Source organism: Melozone crissalis, unplaced genomic scaffold (assembly GCF_028551555.1).
Source record: "Melozone crissalis strain CALT ecotype California unplaced genomic scaffold, PUWL_Pcris_2 ptg000004l_1, whole genome shotgun sequence".
Taxonomy (NCBI): Eukaryota; Metazoa; Chordata; class Aves; order Passeriformes; family Passerellidae; genus Melozone; species Melozone crissalis.
The window spans coordinates 30127474-30148690 of NW_026535782.1; the positions used below are offsets into that span (position 1 = coordinate 30127474).

The following is a 21217-nucleotide window of genomic DNA, read 5'->3' on the forward strand; positions in this document are numbered from 1 at the left end:
TAGACATGCATTATAATGTGGCGAGAATCAAGTAAAAGGAATACACAATACAAATATTCTTAAATATCATTGTAAGGTCTTCAGTGAATATCTCTTTCATGTCTGAATAATTGCATCCCAACAAGGACTATGAATTTGGGTTCCTAATCTCTGTTCCCATTTGGATAAATGGAACTAATTTTTTTTTTCTTTTTTAAGCTGAAGTGATTTTTCTTGCACCTGGTGCTATTTTTTGGCAAAACCACAGTAATTAAAATGTGCTTTTAAACATACTTGAGAGCTTCAGTCTCAAAATATTTTATTAAAAGATCTTAGCCTGTAAGCCATGACAGAAAAAGGCAAATGATCCCAGAAAACAGGCAGATACCCAGTCTCCCTATGCCAGGCACATAAAGTGGGAGTATTCGGTATAAGTCTACCATCTAATAAGACAACCTGTACCTTAAATATTTGAATTTCACAGACCATTAACTTTAAAGTGAAACATGTTGCCAGATGGCTGCATTTCCCACCGACTGACCACAAATTTATTTTCAGGTACATGACAGATGGAGGACTCAACCTATATACAAGAAGTCTGAACCGAATACCAGACCTTGCTGCCTCTCGAGACGTCATCCAGAGGGGGGTTCATGACGTGACTGTGGATGCTGACAGGTAACAGTGCTTTGCTAAGTAAAAACCTGTCTGAGCTCTATAAATATTTTGCATCCTTTGCACTTGCTAAAATATCATATAAGGAATAGGAAGCAAGCTTCTGAGGCTGCAAGTTTTCTGAGCACCCAAAATAGCAAAAACCACGAGTGGGGGAAAAAAGCAAATTTCTCACATGGGAACGAGACTCAGGAAGAGATTTTTGTTGTAGATCTAAAAGAAAATATTAAGAAGCCCATACCTTATTTGCAACAGGTTGCCTTATCAGTTGATGAACAAAGGGAAAATTCACATGGCCTCTAGGCAGCAGACAGCTTGTGTGTGCCTGGTGACATGGTTCAAAACATACATTTGTATTTGGCTGGAGCTAGAACAATGATCTTGTCCGCCTTGTTTTGCCCTTTGCAAGTATCAGAAGAAGGCAGTACTGGCAAGTAGTGAGAAGTGAGAATTGGGGTTCTATCCCATTGTTTGTACAGTGTGAAAAAACAAACAACTCCATCCTGTTCCTTAAACGTAAAGTAGATTCATATTGGTGGCTTGTATCCATATCTGAGAAATAAAAATTCACAACCTAGCTTTTGCAGAACTTGGAGCTGTCAGCTCTGAGGTTTTAGTCAGACCATCATAGAGATAAGGAACAGCTGTGAAATTTGGCAGTCTAAAATGCTGTGGGGTCTACTTGAATGCCCTTGTTTTAAAATAAAGTTTCTTTTAGGAAAAAAAAAAGTATTCAATCATAAAGGGGGCAAAGATTCATGGAGTGGTTCTGGTTTTATAAACCTGGCATACTAGTTGAAAACGTTCTAGGATATTTACCTAGGTATGATATAATTTTTACTTTTCACATTTTCTGATGAAAATATGCCTGTGACATAAGTCAGGAATAGTCTGAATTGGTCAAACAGTGTGAGCAATGCATCAGGATCAAGGATATAATTTTCATCTAGGAAACCATTTACTTAAAAAAGAAGGTTGCTTTAGCTGACATCAGAGCATTTGTTGACCTTGCAGAAAAACCCTATTTTAGATAGAAATTGAGATGAGCACAGATAGCTTCTTTGGAATGCAAGCATTGACATGATGCAAAGACCAGAGAAAGTGTGCAGTAGGCGTGTAAGAAAATAATTTGGATAGAACTCATGCAGTAACAGAAGGAAGAAATGAGATGTGGGCAGGAGGGACTTTTGTGGAGCTCTGTATGTGAGAACAGGAACCTTATGCTCAAAGTGAGAGAGAGGGTGGAAAATTTAGAGGCTGGCAGTCATGTAATTAGAGAATGTCACTAGTGCCCACGTTTTTGTATGTCTCTCATTTTTCCCTTGGGAGGGAAGTTATTAGAGCTCTTCCCACCATGCAATATTCACACCCAGGTTTCAAACCACGCAGATTTCCCCTGGGGGAAGAAAAAAGGTCCAAAATAAGAGATTTTTTACTTTTTATTGTTATTCCTCAAGTTCTAGATGTCACTCAAACACTGGATACTTATTTGTCTTAATGTAGGTATTTGTTCTGTGCAGTGTGCAGGTTCATACATAATTTGCAGAGTCTATAAGCTACAAAGGTGAAGTAGAACTTCAAGTAATGACTGCTTTCCCTTACACAAAGAAAGAAAACTGGGTTCCTATGTTCTTCTAGATCCTCTAAATGAGGCTTCATGGACCATACTATTTTAATATTTAATTGAAAGGTTTGTCCTAATGCACAGGCATAAGGTATTTAAGTTATGGCTATTCAGACAAATTCTGGCATTCCCTGACCTTTCAATTTTTTCTTTTTCAAACTTAATCATTACTTTTTCAAACTTAATCATTCTTCATGGACAGAGGAGGGAAGTTTTTTACATATAAGTGCATGCTATTCCTTGAAAAAGCAAAAGTTGTTTAGGAAGTGTAAAATGTAAATAATTTTATGAGTTCTGATGATAATAAAACACATGCTTACCAAAACTGGTTGCAAAAAAAACTGTGGTAGGCAGAAAAAAATTGTTTATGATGATCTTCAAGAATGTGTTCCACATTTATGATGTGAAATCAGGGAAAAAAAGCAATAGAGATTGCTGAGACTTCAGCAGAGTAAGCTTTGTTCCTTCACAACGGTGTAAGTACCTAAGATTTCATCTGATCTCACATAGCCTTTTGCATAATTTTTTGTCTACTCTGAAAAAAAATAATAGGCTTCAAGGTATGCCTTGCCACTGGGATGATGAACTTCTGTGAAAGAGGATTATTTTCCTCACTGTCATCCCAGTAGATATGTGAAGGACACATGCATTTTCTCTGTGGTATCATTACTATAAGCCTTTTTCATAATTGGCATGATCTGCCCTTGCCTTTCTGTTGTAAAGGACTCTGCTGGCATCTTTTTTCTGGGTAGAAAATAAATTATATGCTGCAAATATCTGATTTACATTAGCAAGCAGGAGAGAAGTTTTGGTATTTTGCCCATTACTAGAGGCAGCAACTTTTGCAATAAGCAAATAGCTTATTGCAATCCCATGTTCATGAAAACTCAACCTGGGTTTTTTTCTGACAACTTAAGTTATATCTTCTGCTTATATTTTAAAACTTTTTCTCTTTGTGAGCTGGCAGTACAATATTCTTTAGAGATGTGGACTGATGTCTTTGAGGGTCATGCCATTTCTGGTAAATTTATAAGTTCAGACTGATTCTCATTTCCTGGATCATGTAAAAAGACAGGAAGGTCCCCTGTGTAATGACGCTAAATTGTTACAGGAGAATACCTATATCTCCACATCTTTCCAAAAAGCAAAGGATTGAAGGATCTCCATGTTGGAAACCTAGCCTGAGAGAGTTCATCCCCATTGAATTGCTCTTTGAATTTCATAAAAGTAAAATTCGCCAAGTCAACATAAGCCAACATAAGGCTTAATGTTGCTTGCATAAAGCACATTGTTGCAAAAAGTAGTACAGCCAAATTGCTTATTCCGGTGAAGGAATTATAAAGGCTGAAAGGACACTGGTAGCATCAGATGTCAACAGTTATTTCAATAAGTGGTGGCTTTTTTTGTTTGTTTGTTGGTGTTTTGTTTGGTTGGTTTTTGTTTTTTTTTTTAATTGGACATTTTTGGTTCTTTTTTTTTTTAATTGGACTTTTTTTTTTTTTTTTTTTTTTTTTTTTTAATAAATGCCTATTCCTTCCAATTTACCTTGTTTCAGTCACCATAAGAAATTAATCAGAGAGGAAGTTGGATTTTCTTTATCCGGTATAACATGGGATATAGCTAAGAAAGGTCTCAGTGGCATTATATTACATTTCATTTATTGTCCTGTCTACTTCCTCTACGCTCTAGCATTTGCCTTCTGGGACTTGTAGAGGGAGTATTTGAGGAAAATTCTTGGATTTCAAAGCCTTTTTCAAAGTAAGATGAGCCAAAAGAGATTAGATATAAGCACAGAGAATGAATCATGTTCTTCAGAAGAATAAAGTTTGTTGCAATGTAGGTTGTAATGTTTCCAAATCACCCTGTGATGTTCATGAAAACTGTTAAGGAAGTTTAAAGTAAGCCCTATTAAAAGGGGATATAGCTCCACTGAGTTCAAACATTGTCCTTCCACTCCCTATACATGCAGAACTTAGTGCAATGTGTCATAAGCCACAACTTTCTTCACCTTCATGAGATCAACATAGGTTGTACAACTACACTTTCCCCTCACACCCCTTGAATGCAGTATTCTTTCTCTTTCACCTTCTTTTTTGGATGAAACCCAAAGCTTTAAAGTTTATGCTACTTAGTGTGCTTCTATCATTACCCGCTTCAGCTACTTTGCTGTTGCATTGAATCTGAACCCCCATAATACAGAGTTCTTATGCATAAGGAATGTCCCAAATGCTTCCACCATCTGCCACATGTGCAAAAGATTTGGCACTTGTCTCAGACTAGCTCAGGCTTGCCTGGGAGTTCTCAGCCAAACCATAATCACAATAATACATTATTAATTATGATAAAATAATCCAGATTTTGCCTGTAGTTTATTAGCTAACTTCCTGTGTGAATGACTGTAAGTCTTCTTCTGATGTTTTGTCTGAGTAGATGAGCCTTGAATTGGAATGCTGTGCATTTGAAAAAGGAACTTTTCTAGAGTTTAATACGCATTGAACTGGGAGATCTCTTTCATAGGGTTGGTCATATCAGAAAAGGCTGAGACATCATGAACAGTGACTTGAAATGCAAACAGAATACAATACCTGTTCTCATACTATACAGTTCTAGAAGCTCATTGAAAATTCTGCTGTCTTTTGGAATTTACCCCATTGGGATATTGCTAAATGGAGGGGCATACTTCACCTTTTGCCTTTCTATCCAGATGAATCTGTGTGATGTTTGTTTCATCACTGGACTAATACTGTGTTTTCTGCCATGTGCAGTTTGCTGTTGATGTGACCATTTTTCTGCCAAGTTGCAACTATTACCTGTTCAGTTTGCTGCTTCTGTTGCAGAGCAGGATTTACTATGGATAAAGGAAATGTATATGCCACAGTATTGAGCTATGCACTGTGTGCATACATTCAGCTATCTATCCTTTCCTTTGCCAACATTCCAAGTCTCTCCAACATGGGGTACCTATGCAATAGGTGTCTATTGCAATAAATATAAATATCCATCCCACAGATATGAAATAGTAAATAATAAAACACAGAAACAGATATGCCTTCTTCTTGCTTCTGAGGCTTTCTTGGGCAAAACTGAGTTTTGCTGTAAAACTTCACTGTGTAGGGAGGCTTCCAATATCTTTGCATCTGCCTTCACCACTCAGTATGCCTGTGACTTACTCTGTTCACAATCTAAAAAAGTCATTGTAGTTCTTAAAATCAGCATGATTCATATAGTTCTGTGATCTGTTATCATTTTCTTGGTTGTGATTTTATAGTATTAGTAAGTTCTTAGGATTTTGGAAAAATTCAAGTATCTATACCTCACTATGTTTGCAGTTACTGTTCAAATACCTATAGAAACCATAATTATAGAATCTCTCTTGTGAAGCAATTTAAATTTTAAAGAGTTTTTACTATTATTGTTCTCTTCTATACTTTTAATCTTCTCCAATTTCTTTTCACAGCTGTTGCTGTTAACATTTCCCACCATTTACTTTTTTATTACTCTCAAATGATCCTGCATTTTCTTAGTCTCTGGTGTAAGTCTTTCCTTATCTTGGCATCTGCTAGGCTATCAAGAAAGTTACTAGTTAGAAGTATCTATTTCAGTGTGTATCTTGGCTTTTATTGTTTCTGCAAAGTATGGATGCTAAATTTAAGTACCTAAAGCATAAATATGTGTGTATCCATGCATGAAGGGCAGAATAATTGTGTCAAAAGGAGCACTCTTGGAGTTTTGGCTCATTATGTTGTTAAGTACTTAGAATTCTTTGAGGATGAATTCCTTATTTTCGAAAGCATAATGAGAAATAAATTTTTCAGTAATACAATTTTGTACAGCATTATTAATTTAGAAAGAATGCTATTTGAATTAATACGATTTGTTTCTGGTCATGCTTTTTAAAGTCAGGATTTGAGCAACATAAAATAGGCAAAGCAACTGGACTTTGATATAGTTTTGTGAAGTTCATCCTTCCTTACTTACTTTAAACATCTACTGTAATTGCCCATAGAACCACAAACCAAAACATGGAAACATTTACCAGCTGTGTGGTTTTAGGTTCAGATACTATATTAATATCAGTGACATAAACAAATTGGCATTGTTAGCATGCTGTCATTAGCATATTAAACTGTCATGATCCTGGCAAGATCATGTCTGCAGACACATTTTTTTGCACCCAGCTTACATTAAAAAATCACACTCAGAAAAGGCAAATGTGAATGGCAGATGTTTACCTTAAAACAAGACCAGGCTGCAAATGACAAATTAAGTTTTCTCTTTTTGAAATTTTTGCTAAGTGGAAGAAAGAGGGACAACTAGTTTCAGTTTAGATTAAAAAGGAATCATTAGAAATAAGTATTTCAATTTTTGCAGGAATACAAGTACATTCTCATGCCATGCTAAGTGAGCTGAGCATATGGTTTGCTGCAGGTTTATTGAACCAAAGGCTGGCTCTTTACAGATGACATGTATAATAGTCTCATAAATGTACTTTTGAAAAGTGGATGGTGTGGAGCTGGGTATTAATGACATGCAATCTGTTGGCATTTCTGCTTATTTCAAAAATTTATTTAATATTTAAAAGGTATTTGAAGTGAGGCAGGGCTTTATCTTTTATTAACAGATTAATTCTGTTTCTTGACTTTGGGCAAAGTGTAGATGGTTTATTTTGATTGCAGTCTACTTCTGAAGAGAATATCAGTCTATTTAATAAAAGCTTTCCAAGACTCAGCTTACAGTTTCAGCAGCAGCAACATTTTGGTCCACCATTGTACTTCATTGATACCAGCAAAGACTACTGTACTGCTTTTTTGTGTTAGAATAAAGCATGGGTAGTATGATTTAAATCATTAACCAAAATACCCCAAGCTCAAATATAAAATTCAAGAACTTGAATCTCCCATGTGATACCTACTTGACTCCTGGAGTTAAGAAAAAAATTAATTTCTTTAAAATGTCTTGATTAATTTGATGGCTGGAGGAAACAAATATTGTCATTTTATTCTCCTGCATGGCTATTTTTAAAAAAATCATATTGAAATTTGCAAAAGAATAGCTGCAATTGATATTACAGTTCTACTATTAACAACCACATGGTATTTTAGACAGAAGCCTCATAAAACTGAATATAAAAATATGGATTTTGATGATTTATTACTGGAGATAAAGCAGCTCATGGTTTCTAAGCTGCCTTTTGTTCCAAATTGCCTGAGAGATACTTCTTTCTTGGTTAGTCATTTTTTTTAAAGAACTGCGTTTATAATAGTTGCACTCCAGACTGAGGTATTGCCTGCTTGTCAAACGAAACATATGAATTATAAGAACATTCCAATTAACCCTTTCATGGAAAACAGTTAATTTGTGACTCTATAAAAATCCATTGCCATGGATTTATTAGGTATAAGTTTACTTCAAATAAAATATTGATGTGGCAACTTCAGCAGACCTCTAGAACAATGAGAAATAGATAAAAATTGAGAGCCCCATCAGGATGGGCTTTTTACACTCATGAGATGTCATAAGAAAGGGGTTAAATGTACTCTTGTTTTCTACACCTGCGCTTTCTCCTAGTTGACAGGTGGAAAAATAGTTAAGTGAAAGGAAGAATTAAGTTAAATTAAGCATCTAAAGTGTGAGTGCGCTTTGCAACTCAGGCTGTAGGGCTGCTTATGGTGCACAAGAGGAAAATTGAAAGGTTTTGACACTCCTTTGCTGTGTGCTGCTCCTGGAGCAAAACAGTGCTACTCTGTCCTGGGCATACAGGAAAGCAGTGATGTTCAATACATTTTGGAACTGAAATGGCATTGCAAGATAACTTTATCATTAGTGGTTAAAGATAGCTGGAATCCAGATGGAAACTGGTTATGGGTTATCTATGATTAAATAAAATGAAAAGAAGGATGTCTCTAAAGCTGTGAAGGTGAAAAAACATGGGAGCCTTTTATTTTCCTTGACAGAGAAATGGACTTTGAACACTGGAGGCTGGCTAAAGAGTGAGTTCAAAGGGAGAGAGCATGAAGGGAAAGCTGGGAGGAATACCACGTGGCTGACAACCTGCCAGCCAGTGTGTAGAGTACCCTGTGCTGCAGAGCACACCATGTGTTAACCTTCCCTTTTGGAAAAAAAAAATCCCTCCATTTGCTTATATCAACATTTTACTTATAAATCTTAATGATATCACCTCTGAGTCTTGTTTTGATGGAGAGAGAAAAAGACAAGCCTCCCTCCTCAGTCTGTTCTCCAAGTACTGTTGTGGAGGCTTCCTGCCCCTCCTGAGCCCCTTGGGACAGCCTCAGCTCCACGCAGGGAAATGTTTGGTGCAGCAATATGCTAGGAGTTTGTTTCCTTTTGATGTTACAGCACTAATCTCATCTGTATCTAATTGTTAAAATATTAAGTCTTCAAAGATTTCCTTTGTAAACAAAAGATTGTCATAACAATTTAAGCAGGATCAGATGTGTAAATTTAGAGTGGAACCCTCAATGAATTCTACAGAAGTTTTTTTGCAAAAGGATACAATACACTTATAATTCAAACCTGCTTAGTGGACTAAGTAATCTAAAATAATCTAAAATACATTATTTGAAGGCAATTTTAAAACCAAATTTACCTAATTAAATTTACCTTAATAAACAAGTTAATCTCTTACCCATGTGCATTACCTTTAATTTCTGATGTGCTAAATTTTCCCTTTTATTCGAATGCATTGCACTCTAGTGTATTTCAAACTGCAAAATGGAATGTAAAATGGCTGCTAACCATATCAACTGCTGTGAATGTAAATTCATAAAAGCAAAAATTGCTTTACTGCAGTTTAAATACATGTGTAGTGTTGGAAATAATTGCATTGCCCTGGGAAGTACAATAACTGTTAAAACAGGTGTTTGTCATTCCTCAATGTGCTTTATCTAGAAACAAATCTTATTGATATAAGTTAGTGTCTTTTATGTTTAAATACCCAACAGTTTTTGATCAGATGCTAGGTATATGATTTAAAAGTGAAATTAGGGTATTTCAAATGGATAGGATTCAAACCAGTTTCTGCAAAAAAAACTACAGAGTCAGAAAACACTAAGCTTTGTATGGCATACCTTCTGGGAGTTTATCAGTGAACAGATTCATACTGATAGCCAGGACCTAAAATTTGAAATTTTTTGATTCAAACTGGAAATGCACACACAATTTTAATAGCATTGTGAACTTTAGGAACAAGATATGAAGAGTAAAGGTACTTCATTTTTTTAAAATAAAGCCTAGATCTTTCTTTAAGGTATTCATTTACTGATTTAAATACTAAAGTAGCAAAATCTAATAAGTGGTCTGTGTCTGGGGTGACTGGAGGACATGTAATGCTTTCTGACAAGCCAGAGATCAGCAAAGGTGTATAATCTTCATGATTCATGAACCACCATCTCTGGAAGCCCTTATCTCTGTTGACTGTACTAGCAACATTGCTAGACATCTAGCTTTCGGGTTATATTAAGATAAAATATAATTGTTTTGAAAAATTAAAAAAAAAGTTCTTTTAGTTTTCAATAAAATAAATTCTGGTGGAGCATTGCAGTGAAGTGACAGCCTGTCACCCAGGGAGCGTTCCTTAGTAGAAGGAATAATCTTTTAAGGATTTTTAGAACGATTTTCCTAAAATGGAGTCTTTCTCTATGCATCAAAGTTATTGAAAGAGAAATCAGCATGGTTTTTTAAGGCTGAAGAATTATTCTTTTTCCTCTTTGAGTTAAAATCATTCCCCTTCATGAAAAGAGTTGACTCAGTGTGCCACTTACAACCCAAATGTTCTGATGCATAGTAAATAACTGAATTGCTCTATTTTACAAATCTTTTTCCTTTGTTCAGTACAGAAAGAAATTTGTGATCCCTTCTTTAGTATGTCTTTCTTTCTTATAATTTAAATTAATGACACCAGCCATACTCTTGGGAAATGGATTAATAACAAGGGGATGAACTCAATGCAAAATCATGTAGGAAAAATAATTTTGTGTATTAAAAATAATAAGTGTTGACAACAATAATTTAGAGCCTTCCAGATAAATTTTGAAACTTATTATCCTAACAAGATTTTCAACATCTTTCCCTAAACAGCTTATTTTCAATAAACTTTCCACTTATTTTCTTTTGAAATGCATCTGTATGATTGGAAATGTTGGAAACTTTAAGACAACCAGGCGTGTGTGTTTGTGTGTGATTCCAGCTAGCCACTGAATTGTAGAGTAGTGGTAAGTGAGCCCAAATAACTCTGAATCAATTTCTGCAGCTTTCCAGTGTGGGCAGTAAGAACAGCCTGCATCACAGAAAATTGATGATAAATACTTTATTAATTTTGGATTGCTGCCTTGGTGATGTTTTGTCAGATTCTTGGACTTACTGCAGCTATTTGGTCCAAGTCAGCACAAAGGCAATAAATACTGAAGGTAGCTGGTCAGCAATGCCACATGTAATTTTGGTCCTCAGTCTGTAGTGGGTTTGACTAATGCTTATTGAGGTAACCATAACTATTTCCTTGACAAGTGCTCCTTTCCTTTAACTAGCCACAACTCTGCTAAAAGGGAGGACTGAATAAGGTGATATTTGCTGTCTTAAAGCTGCAAGGAAATTCTCCTATTTCTGCTCCCAGTTTCTGAAAAACCACCTTCCTGTATTTGAGTAGCAGCTTTGTGGGTTTTGTTCCTGTTATTTGCAAGGAGAAGCTGGGATAAAAGCTTGAAATAAATCCTAAGACTAATCCAACTTTAGTATCTCACATCTGGTTTTATATGATTTTTATTTGAAAACCTGAGCCAGGTTATCAAGAAATAAGTACTGTCTAAAAAGAAAAAATAGGAAAGTTTAGGCAAAATAAATAAGAATTCTTTGATTTAAAAAAATGAAAATTGAAAGTAACCTAATAATTTCAGGATGGCTTGCACTACAGAGGATGAAAAGCTATAAATAAAAATAAATCTTCAGGGGCCAGTGTTAAATTTTTACATGTTTACTATTCATCTTTTAGGCAAACAGAAATGCTCCTGAGTGAACTTTAAACAATTGAATCTTTCCCAGTTAATTGTTTTCTATTTCACCTTTGAATGTTTTTCCAAAATACTGTCTGCAGAAGCGTGCCATAATGTAGAAATTATGCCAAACATGTTGTCAGGTCTTTCTGAATGGCACATGATTAGATTCAAGAGCTGAATGCTTAAGCTGTAGATTTAGCAAATTACATTCTCTTTTCATTTGACCCTGGAGAATTTCCTCAAGAGAAATTTGTGGATTAATGTACATGTCACAGAAAGCCATATCTATTTAAGGAAACTCAGTTAGACATGAATGTTTCTCTCCTTCCCTGTCTTTTTCTATTTCAGATAGGAAAATAAACCCCATTATGTTGAAAAGCTATGACTTTAGAAGATGTGGGACAGTCTGATGAGAATATTGTGGGTCTCTAAAGTATTTAAACAGCCTAACTTTTGCTATACATATTTTACTACTCAGTCTCAGTGAAAAAGATGAAACAGTTCCTACACTTCCTCTCCAGTGCATACCCTGCATGCAATACTGTATTTGTCATTCAGAGATTTCCAAAAAGGATTTTATTAGCACACTAAAAATACTCTTTACACATCACTAAAATGATTTAGTGCTTTCCTTAGCAGCTCTTCAGGATGATTTTATGTTACAAGGGCAGTCAGAAAGTTACCTGCTGGTTGGCTAAACCAGGAGCAGGAAGCTTCCAGAGAGACAGCAGGGAGGGGCCTTCATCATGAAGAGGATGCAAACTGTGTTACTAATTATGTATCAAAGCAGAATTACCATACATCTCCTAACACCTCAAGGTCCTCTAAAGAGACTGTTGAAAGTGTGCATGAAAGATATCAGAAGGGTACTGGGGACACTGCTGTTCTCAACAGTGTTCATAGCATGACAAGCACAGTGTCTGTGCCTGTGTGGCTGCCCTTCTGCTCTGGTTAGTGTGCCAGCAACATTAGACCCTGAAATATCATCATTCCACTCAACTGGGATATTCTCAAATTATTTTATAGGTTGTTGACAAAAAAAAAAAAAAAAAAAAAAAGGCAAGTATGTATTTTGTGTTTGGCTTCAGCATGGGTGCTTTGACTTGTTTTAGAGAAACATGATTGGCCTTTATTGCAGAGGATGTTGGCCAGGTGCAGAGAGAGCCCTAAGCATCCCTGCAGTGCTGCTGGCTGTTCAGAGGGGCCTGTGAGCTCAGCAGAGGTGCTGTGGCTCCCTGAGCTTCATGGCATGCCTCAGCCCTTGCCAGTTGCTACAAGTAGCCAAGTGATTGCAGTAGAACCCTTTGTGATGCTCTCAATTACAAAAAACCATTTCATCAATTGCCAGTTATCCCCAGATTGTGGAAATCAAGACGTGGCCTGGAGGCATCAATGTATTATGTGTACAGCTGGGAGGGAACAGGGGATTTAACCTGCAGTAGCTGAGTATGTAAAACTCAAAAAAGTACATGAGGAGAACTGTATTAACTCCAGATAAATCACTGCTTATTGTGTCAGGAATGGAAAGACATTTATCGCAATAGTACTTCATAGTAATATACTGAAGTGGGAAAAATTTACTGATAGTTGTTCTTTGTGCTACAGTTTCAAAGTTCTTTGACACATTTTTAGCTGCCAGTTTGTAATGAAGGCTGTACATCAGTTCCATCAAGACTTTGTGCAAGCCCTAGGAATCAGCTGGCTTCTTATTCTAATCACAGTAGGATCTCATGAAGCTAATATCTATAAAAAGGCTCTATAAAAATGTATGGCAGCAACAGTTTTTTTAAAAAAATACATAATTGAAGGTGTGGTGTGTAATAAGTTTCAGTCTTTATACATCAATTCACTTTAATGCTTAAGTTGCTTTAATTTTCCATTGGTTAAACAAGAGAAAGACATTTTTTGGTTTCCCAGTATATTTTCATTTTTATGTTGTTAAAGAACTTATTTTTGGCAGAGAAAAAAAGAAATTTGGACAAGAACATATAGAATCATTCATGCATTTCCTGAAAGCTAGTATTATGTTGATGTTTCTCTATGAAGCTCTTCCATCTGCTATTTTTCTGTAAATTCCAAGAGAAATCTCAAATGTTTTTTTATTTTAGGTTGTCACTGGTAAAGGAAGGATTTCTTAAGAAAAAACTTTTGGCAGTTTTAATTTTTTTCTTTTTAGAGATATTTTTTAAAATAAGCAGCTACCTCAGTTATTTCTGAATCACTGCCAAATTAAAGTTAGATCCCCTTCCTTAATGGGTTTCTCTTCCTAGTGCTAGTTTTTTCTTCTGATATTTTTATAAAAGCCTTCTGTATTCCCATTTGGGTAGCATTGCTTCACGATGCTTCTTCTCTGGTGTTATCTCTTGCCTGCAAGACTTGTCTGAAGCCATATTACTAATTGGTTTCCTCCCCGTTTTTCTTTTACAAGAAAGGAGTTTTTTAATCTTTGAACTTTTAACTCACTTTGGTAATTTCTTTTTCCCTGCATTTCTCCTTTTGAAGCAGTATTGAATTCCATTACACCTCCTGGGGTGTCTTTTAAGTTTGACCAGCTTTCCTGTATTCCAGTAGTTGTGTTCTTTGGGGTTTTTCACATTTCCAGCTAGTTTCACTCATACTCAATATCTATTGGTTTGGTTTGCTTGTTTGTTTGACCAAAGAAAAATATAGCAATTTCTTTCCTCTAGTTGCACCTTTCTAGGATACACTGCAATTCAAAATAGACTATGATTCTCCATTTTAATAGGTGTTTGATTCTATTAGTTACTCAGCAATTAGCTATAGGCCTATCCATAGTGGTTCTCTCTTTTAAGTTTCTTGCCACAGTGTTTTTGATGGTGAGATTTTAGGTCACTGATGGTTCCATTTTGAAATGTCACTATTTTTTCTGTCTCTGCAGGAAATATGAGAATCTGCTTTTACTGTTCAGTTACATTTATGAAGATGATTACTGTTTGTTCTCCAGATTGGTTTTGTTGTCTCACATTTTTTTCCCATGTACCAGTTTTCAGTACCTCTGTCCTCTTCCAACTTATTTTTCAATCTCTTCTAATATCGGAGTAAACTTAAGTGATAAACACTGGCTGGACTTTGGGAGAGAGGAACAGTAGTCCAGAATGAGAAAGAACTGCAAAAGGCTGTTGTCAGTATTCAATTTGGAGAAAAGTCTTTGACATAGTGCTGCTGATGTGGAGCGTTTAAAGAATTATTTCAGCTTTTGCAAAGTGGGTGGTGACAGACATGACAGCCAAGAAGTCTGGAGCGAGAGATGAGGACAAAGTTTCCAAAGATGGCAGAGACTTAATTAATTGCAAAAGACTTTAAATATTTTTGCTGTCTGCAGCTATATTTTTATTTCATCTGTCACTTGCTAGCCTGCTCTCCAACTTGAATATTACATCTATTAATGTAGGAAGTGGGGAAAGTATTTCATTGTAATGGGGAGCTTTTAAGTTGGGATCTTTTTTGCCCTGCATAGTGAAGCCATTTATGGCCACCTTCCATCTTTGTTAGTGACTCACCTCTGAAGCTTAGTAGTCTAACTGGAATAATTAATAGGCTAAAAGAGATGTGCTGTATTGCTGGTATGTCTTCCTCAATATTTCTAGCTGATAAAGGAGTTTTAAAAATTGTTTTCTTTTGAGCTTGGGGTTGTTCTTTTTGTGTGTGTGCGCAGCCAAGCAGTAGCCCTGCTTCTTTTGTCATTTCTGGCTTTAACTCAAGATGACATTTATGGGAGAGGAGAGAGCTTCAGGATGCTGGGGTGAGATCCTGGGTGATTGGTTGCTGTTTGGCAGTGATTTACTAAAGCAGCTTGCCTTATCTCCCTGGCTGTGACCCTGGTACATTTACTGCTATAAACACAGATAGCCAGAGGTCCCATTACCTTCTCAGCAGAAGTTTGTTGTGTCATAGATTTAGTTTTTGAAGTTCTAAACCTAAGAATTATTTAATTTTTAATATGAAACATTGATAAGTTCCAACTAAGCTGTGGAAGCAATCAGCCATTTTGTATGCATATTGCCATTTGTGTAATTTAAATGCAAAGTCTGCTTTGCTTTCTCAGAAAAAATAGCATATGTTTTATGGAATTTTTGGAAAAGGATGAGTGTGCTCTGGGTTTCAGCCAGTCTCTTTGTATTATGTGCAGGTGCTTTGGGGCTTTAATAATTAGAGGATCTAATAAAAGAATCAGAGGCTAAGCCAGGAAAATTACTACAACGTGACTTCTCTTTGCTGTTACAAAAACCAATCTTTCCTGTTTCACCTAATACAAAATTGGAGACTTACAGGTGAATTTCAGCCCAAACTTACAGCAAACACATAACAGAATTGATGAAATCATTAAATCATTATTAAGTAGCCTCTATTTCAAGCTGCCTGGATTTAATTGCTTTACCTTGAAAAATAAACGCTAAAATCCCAAACCAAATAGTGAGCTATAATTGAACAGGTAAGCAGGGCAAAGGTCTGAAGTTCCTGGGTTAATACTATGTCACTTACTGTTTTTAAATTGTCATAGTACAGTAAATCTACGTGGACTGTTTCTTTTTCCCCAGACTGACTGAAGAAGTGGGCATGCTTTCTGTTGTAGGCAACATTTCAGAAGGCAAAATCGTTACTTTTTTCTTTACCATGTCCACCCCTAAGTCACACAAGATTTAAACAAACTCAAAATATTGCTTTTCTGTTCTGCAGAAAACCCATCACTGCAAACAGCCAATCTGCACATTATATTTGTATCAGCATACCTATGCCTACGAGTGTCCTGCCTGCAGGTGTTTGTCCAAGTGGTGTCAGCATGTACTCATGGTACACACCCATGAGTCAGTGTCTCTGTGTGGCATCAGGTTCTCCATGGAGGATGAAGTCGTGTTCACTACCTGTGCTGCCTCTTCCTGCTGTCACCATCTGTGCTGGCTCTTTGCCTAAAGCTGGTTGACTTTGAATATCACCCTGAAAACAGATAGGTGTTAAAAACTAAGAGGTTGTGACCTTAAGTGGTTAGCAATGACACAGCATGATAAGTTTTTAACTCTTGAAGGATAAAGTATAAGGCTTGTCTTAGGAAGGTAACAGATAAATAATGACCCTATGAGCCAAGGAGAGAAAAGGGCAGTGAAAATGTTCTCCTAGTGATTATTGATATGTTCTCCAAGTGATTACAGATAGACTAAAATTATTCATCAAAGAATTTTGCAAAGATGCATTAGGTTCCAGAAGCTGTTTTGGCTCCTCCGGTCTGATGAACTAGATAATTAAGAATTTACTCTGACAGTGTCATCTGAGTCTGCTAATTATTTACCAATTTCTGCTCGACAGCGTAGTGCTGTATATTAGACCTAATTTACATTATCTCTTGCTGTATATTTCAGAAGTAAAAATGAGCAAGCAGCATATGCTGATATTTTCCTTTTGTTACAATTACAAAGGAAGGAAATATTCTATTATCACTCTGCCATCACCAGTTTTAGGAAGCATATGGTATTTAATATTTTTATCTACATGTACAAACATTCCCTGATACTCTGAACATCACAGTGCTGAGTATTTTCCTTATTTTGAATCAGGGAAACAAAAGAAAAAGAGCTATTCTTGTCTTAAAAATTGAAGTTCTAAGTCTGCTGATTTTGCAGACTGGCTAACAACCCTTTTAATCCTCCAGAGTTAAGTTTTTAAAAGTCATATACCCATTTTTCCTCAAAAATATCCACCTGTGCTTTTTTTTTCCTGAATTCTAAGAATGTATTATTTTCCTTAACTGTGATAGATCTGCTTTTTACACCCTTGCTTCTCATTTTATTGATTAGGCAAACAAATTCTGTGTGGCTCCTTCATCTGCTTCTTTGCTCAGTTTTTGCATGTGGTCACCACTGATGCTTCTTTGCTCATGCTGGTTGTTTTCTCATCCTCTCATGTCCTAAATACTATGGAAATGATAAATATTCTGGGGCAAAGATTTTAGTTGCGTGTTGCTCCAGTATGCAGGGAACATATTCAACTAAAATATTTGAGTACTATTTCTAGAAGATACCATAATACATTTTATGGTAACCATCAGTAAAGATCATCTGAAACCACTCCTACAAAGTCAGCATTACAGCTATTATTCAAATTCAGTCAAAAGCATCACCTAACGTTATTCCTTAATGAGTCAGTTATGCTGGGTGTTGTTCCTTTTCAGCAGAATCCTTCCTTAAATGGTATGCCTAAGATAGATGGAAAAACTCATGAGAAGATAAATTGAGGGTATTTTGTACTGAGATAGTAGGGCTGTGAAATTAGAGATTTGGATTAGAAAGCCCTTTTGTTTCACCGTGTAGGCTAATTCAGCACTGTTGCTAAATAATTATATTTGGCTGTTCTCACTAGAATATTCTATTTCCCATAGTGAAGATTTATGTTATGCCCAGAGCATCTTGTTAAATTGACTCTTCTCACTGGGCTGGGTTTTTATATAGGTTTTGTCCAAATGCAGTAACATAAAATACTAAAATAAAAATTAGCAATAAATACTAGAAGGTAAGAAATTGCAAGGAATATCTGTGGGAGCACTATAAGAAAAGAAGTCAGAGCATAAAAGGTAAAAAAGCAAAGCAAAATAATATTAGAGCCAGGAGTCAATAATATAATGAGGACGATGGAATTTTAAAAAGGAATAGATGTCATAATCTTACTAATAGTACATTAAAAAAGAGGCTTTTATCAGATAGTAGTAGTTATGTCTATTTTGATAAAGAATTGATTTTCTGCAAGGCAGTGGTTGTTTATAAAGGTACAATTAGCACTTTGTAACAATGACAGAGAGAAATATTCCTTTATAACTTCATGATCTGATGTATCTGGACAAGAAGAATCCTAGCATTTTGAAAGGAAAAGCAGGGAAACACTTTAAAATGATACTCAGTGAATTCTGGAAGACAGGAATTTGGTAATAGTTAATTTGAGAAAATAAATGCAAAACCATGCAATGGGAATACGACCCACAGGGAATCAAGAAGTCATTGTTCAGTAATCCCGATGCTTTATGCAATGAATTCAAGTGTATGTTATTTACATAATCCTCTCATGAGAAGAAGGCCTGCTGTATTTGACAAACAGCAGCAATGTGATGAAAGAGAAAATGCCAAGCATATTTCTGCTTTCTGTAGTGCTACTCCCTCATATTTGCTTTAGATTTTAGGAAAAAGCTATTTTATGAAGCTTTCAATACCACTTCTCACTGATGGTTGATTTCTGCTATAAAATAACAGAGGCCTCCCAGACTTGGTACATGAGAACTCAGGATAAGCTTATTATCTAATCAGGGAGAGGAGTTTCCTGGCTCACTTAGTGGTGTTATATAACTGTGTGCACACTGTAGGTGGTCTACCTATTAAATGCTAACCCCCAGAGCAGCTTGTAATAAACAGTTCGTTAGAAAAAATGGTAAACCAAAATGAGATTTAGCAATTTCAAAACCCTTTTTGGCATATAAACCACAAAGAAACAGGAGAATTATGTTATTTCACAGTGATTTTTCTCGCTGGAGACATTTTTAATATTCATTGCTCTGTTAATATATTACTAAATTAATGGAAATATTAATAGGATCATGAAAAAAATTCTCAGTAGTAGCAGAAAAATGGTTAAAGAAGTTCTCAGCCATCAAATATCTGAATATCAAATTAAATTAGAGCAATTCATAGTAAACTGATTAGAAAACAGTGAGAATGAAGTTAGGTAAAATAATTCAGCCTAGATCAAAATAAAACAAATTTTCTAGAATACTGTTTTCAGATTCCATTTTTCTGCAGGCAATTTCTTGAAAATAACTGCAACTACTTCTTTAAAATCTTTTCTTTAATCAATATTTTTTACAGCAGTTGAGATTAGGTTGTTCATTGTAGTGACAACAATGTCGATGAACTCATTTGGCTTTAATGATTTGATTCTGGCCACAGCTACTAATTCTGCCTACCACCATATGTAAGGTTTTTGTACAAAGGTTAAAGATAGGAGAGGCTCCTGGGATGGCTGACAGGGTGGATTAGTGCTGCTGAGCCCTGCAGGAAAAGGTCACCACTGCAGTTCACAAAGGAGGGTTGTCACTGGGGGAGGTGAAGTCACAACTAGCCTACAAAGAGAGCTTTGGGTTTGGTAAATTAGTCATTGGCAGGAATAAGTAGGATTTGGTTGTTCTCTCCTGCTTATCTTTGCCTTTGCCTATTAACACTGCTTCTAATCTTCACTGCCAGGCAGCCATCATGTCAGTGGGACTGTTAGCTGTTCTTCCTTCTCTCTCCTCCCAATATTGTTTGTGTCATTTCCAAATAGAACATATTGAGCCAGCACAGCACTGCTGGATGAGCAAGGGGAAATAAAAGCCCTTCTTCTACTGGCAGAGGTTTTTAAGCTTATGGAAAGTTCCTCTTGGGTTATAATTTATTTTTGAAATTGAATACGGTATTCTGCTCTCATCTATGTCTCACTGAGAATTCATGCTCAATCCTAATAATGTCTGTGTCCCACTTTCAGTAAGGGAGTAACTGAAGATCTCATTACTTAGGACTTTACATGATTAGTTTTTGGGATGTAGGTTCTGGGCAGATTCATGGGATTGTGTACCATGTCGTGGCCTTAGGAGACAATTTCTGAGTTGCTCAAGGTAATCTTGGCTATGAAATATGGCTTGCTAGGAAAACGATGGCTCAGCAGTTCACCCTGAAATGTCACACCATTTCGAAGGCTTATCTTTCACAGTGCTGCATGTTGTGAACTTACTAGGCTGTGCATTGAAGCCTACATACCCAGTAAGAATATTATGCATATAATATATAATATACGACAGTGCACGAGAAAGTGGCAGTTTGCAAATTGATGCCTGAATTATAAGAAACAATAAGTGATTGCCAGCTTTTGATTTGCCTTTAATGGTACCAAGCTGCAGTGAGATGAAGACTGCTATCTGAATTTGGTGAGCTGATGGTCTGGTCTCACTTAAGAGGACTAATTTTTTTCAATACTGGATTTCTCCATCTAAGAGGTGGAGAATTTTTTTCTTACACCAGCTGCATGATATTCTCTCTCATCAGTCATTTGGAATTTTCAGATTTTGGGGGTTTTACTGACCCTGTGTACTCCATTTGTACTGCAGTATGTTGCAATGCAAAGGTTAACTTTCTTATTTTAGGGGAGCAATTTCAAATCACGGTACAAGTTCCTTCCCAGTCCCAAAAAGTAAACTTCAGTGTGGAGAGTAACCTATTAAAAGGCATGTCACAAGCTTCCACTGATTTTAATGAGATTACAGAGGAAAGGCAGGTCTTGAAAATGCAGTTTAGTGTTTCTACTTGTCAGTTGTCACTCAGAAAAAAGCACCTAGGATGCATTAAAAAGGCAGAGGAAACCAAATGGCTATTTTGAAGAGCTTTAAGCCAGTGAATTTAGTTTTGGAACATGAATATTCATCAGACCTTATTCCATAAAATAATCATCAAACACAACTATTCTTTGGAAAGCTGTCAAGTTTGACGTACCATGCATTCAGAGCCTGACTCAGAAATTATTAACTTTCAAATGGAAGGATCTTTTCAAGCAGCATTAAACAGGGCATTTTAGCATTTCTCATTAGATTTTCTTGAGTATTTGTGGAGTTCATTGATTTCAGAGAAATAAAAAGCATCAGTGTATGAAAGATGAAGACTCAGTACTCAGGAGTAAACCAACTCCTCCCTCATCAAACTTTAGAAGTAAAAAGAGGCTAAGAAATTAATTCAGGTAATTTAAAGTGGCAAATTAATCTGTCTCATATTTAGGAGCAATAGATAGAAACAAAGAAGTAATAGGAGACCTTTCTGCTTTCCCTGCTCAGGTGCATTATTTGGCATAATTTTAGACGGATTGTCTGCCAACAGACTGAAGGGTGTGCAGCAGCTGGGGAAAATCAGGC

General features: G+C 36.1%; 1 protein-coding gene across 8 annotated transcripts in view; it reads left to right on the plus strand.

The window, feature by feature from the left end:
* The window catches only part of NAV3 (neuron navigator 3), a 507738-nt gene that overhangs the window by 405079 nt on the left and 81442 nt on the right, over positions 1 to 21217 (plus strand). For all 8 annotated transcript variants that reach the window (XM_054271027.1, XM_054271063.1, XM_054271035.1 and 5 more), the window contains one exon: positions 538 to 657. In XM_054271027.1, the coding sequence (XP_054127002.1) occupies positions 538 to 657 (120 nt within the window). The remainder of the gene's footprint in view (positions 1 to 537; positions 658 to 21217) is intronic.